Genomic DNA, 2,580 nt, shown 5'->3' with positions numbered 1-2,580 from the left:
GCCATCTGATTTGCCCGGTAAGATCAGTGGTTCCGTCTGTGAGAAATCCAGCTTCCCCGTTCCTCTTCTTGCACTTTCTTGATCCGTTCTTGCCTCCTGCAAGAATCCAAGAACCAAAGCTTTAATCCACTATCATCCGTGGCTGGAACTAACGAAGACTCCTCTTCATTAGACGCTACGATATTCAACAAGAACAACATCTTTGTCATCATTCCTCCACCCAGAAACACCGTCCCTCGGGACAGAATCACAGCATCTCCTTCCCTAAAAGATTACCAAGATGATGCCATCCATCATCTCGGGGACACCGATGGCAGAGACAACCACGAAGAGTTCTGGAAAACCATTTCTCTTCCAAGGGCCAGGCTCCCCAAAACCAGACCATGGCAGCCGTTCTGGCCACTCTTGCGCAGACAAACACACTTATTCAGCAGCAGAACGACAGGATCAGGGCGCTTGAACGGAAGTGTCGCTCGAAGACTCCCCCCGACCAAAAATCTCGCCGGAGAAACGCCCTCGTTCACCCTCCCCCAGGGAGAACGCCGGCCCCGCTTCCAAGAAAGGGTCGAGCGATCACCACTCCCGACACCACTCACACTCCCCTCGACCAAAAAGAAGATCCAAGTCTCCTCCTACGAAGCACGATGATAACCGTAGGCGACACTAGCGGAGCCGCACCAGATCCTCCACTCCTTCCGCCACCGACAAAGAAGAGGAGCGTCGGGGCCCTCTGTCCCACACGATCTTGGAAGCACCCATACCGGCCGGTCTTGGAAAACCCCCGCCACTGGGTACATACGACGGGATCACCGACCCAAACGAGCACATAGAAAACATCGACGCCCTCCTAGACTACAGAGGGGTGCCTGGTGCAATCAAGTGTCGTTTATTCCCGACCACCCTGCGCAAAGGAGCCATGACGTGGTACAAAAGTTTGCCCGATTAATCCATTACTTCATGGAAATTGCTCGGAAAAATCTTCTCCATGCACTTCACGGCCTCCCGAAGACATCCAAAATCAGAAGCATCCTTAGAGGCCATCATCCAAGGAAAAGACAAATCCCTCCGAGCCTACATAGAGAGGTTTAACAAAGAGGACGCGCAAGTATCCACGACTTCCCATATGAAGAAGTTCCTACTCGAGCGAGGCCTCCGACCACGCTCAGACTTTGCCAAAGCCGTCGGGATCGAAACGCCCGCCACTTTGGACGAATTCTTCCTCAAGGCTCAAGCATACATACAATACGAGGAAAAGGAGGCGGCTCACGCAGTCCGTAACTCAAGACAGGAAGAGAACACTGAAAGTGCTCGTCAAGACGACTCTCGCCGAGGAAATGATAAGAAGAAAGAAGATAAAGGTCGGGATCCAAAAGACTACAAGGCACCAGCAGGGAAGTTTCGGGAATACACCCCACTGAATGCATCCAGGGAACGCATTCTGAACGAGGGCACGAACGCAGAATTCCAAACGGGCAAAGTCCACTTCATAAAGTCCATGCCCGCATGGCCAAACATAGATAAATCGAAGTTCTGCCGGTTCCATAAAGGCCACGGGCATAACACGGAAGACTGCATCCACCTGAAAGATGCAATTGAAATATTAATCCGAGATGGACACCAAAAGCAATATCCGAAGAAGCAAGAGGCCGCCAAAGAGGCCAAGCCAGTCACCGAGGAAAAGCCAATGGAAGACACGTCCGCCATGCAAGTGGCCATGAGTATCACCAGACCGGAGGACTTTTACCTCCCAAACTGGGCCAGGGTGTCTTCCACCCCTTCTCCTCATAGCCCATGGGAAATTTTCCCTTCCGCCATGGTCATATTCGGAGGAGGATTCAGCAAACTCACCGTCGGATCCGTAAAACGAAAATTCGATGAACTAATCTCAGCAAGTTCAAGCAAAGTCGCTACCCTCGTCCTGGCCAAGGGCGGCTCATCCTCCGTATCTTTCTACAAGGTTGAACTTCCCGGAGGAGCGCCCAACGCGACCATCCCCCTCCTTATCCAGACCCGAATGGCCAACTTAGACGTGCACCGCATTCTGGTCGATCAAGGGAGTTCGGTGGACATCATGTACTCCCAGTTATTCAAGACGCTGCAACTGAATGACAGCCACCTCACCCCCTACGTAGGATCTGACCTACAAGGTTTCGACGGCACCGTGACAAAACCGTGGGGTTTCGTTGAGCTTATCGTTTCAATCGGATCGGTGGAAAACCGCAAGGGCCGTCAAAATCCAGTTCCTAGTCATTGACTGCCCCTCGATCTACCAATGCATCTTGGGACACCCGACGCTGGCTAAGCTAATCGCAGTCCCCTCAACCGTGCATCTCAAGCTCAAGTACTACACAACCAAAGGACAAGTTGCAACGCTCAACGGCGACATCGAAGCGATCATAAGGTGTTTCGAAGACTCCGCCAAAGACCTCGGCTCTATAAAAACTGCCGCCCAGGACAAAGCAGCATGCAATGCGGGTCCCGAGCCAAACAAACCTATGCCCCGCATCGACACCATCGACCTAGATAGCCGCTTCCACAAAGAATCTGAAAGAAAAGCAGATGCGAAGACACCAGAGGAAG

General features: G+C 52.2%; 1 protein-coding gene across 1 annotated transcript; it reads left to right on the top strand.

Moving 5' to 3' along the window:
• Nucleotides 1-1,123: 1,123 nt before the first annotated feature.
• On the top strand, nt 1,124-2,254 carry LOC131658913 (uncharacterized). The gene has a single exon (XM_058928160.1). The coding sequence runs from the start codon at nt 1,124-1,126 to the stop codon at nt 2,252-2,254; it is 1,131 nt and encodes a 376-aa protein (XP_058784143.1).
• Nucleotides 2,255-2,580: the final 326 nt, after the last annotated feature.

Source organism: Vicia villosa, linkage group LG3 (genome assembly GCF_029867415.1).
Source record: "Vicia villosa cultivar HV-30 ecotype Madison, WI linkage group LG3, Vvil1.0, whole genome shotgun sequence".
Classification (NCBI taxonomy): domain Eukaryota; kingdom Viridiplantae; phylum Streptophyta; class Magnoliopsida; order Fabales; family Fabaceae; genus Vicia; species Vicia villosa.
Note: the sequence above shows the minus strand (reverse complement) of the source record. Positions and strands in the feature narration are given on the sequence as shown.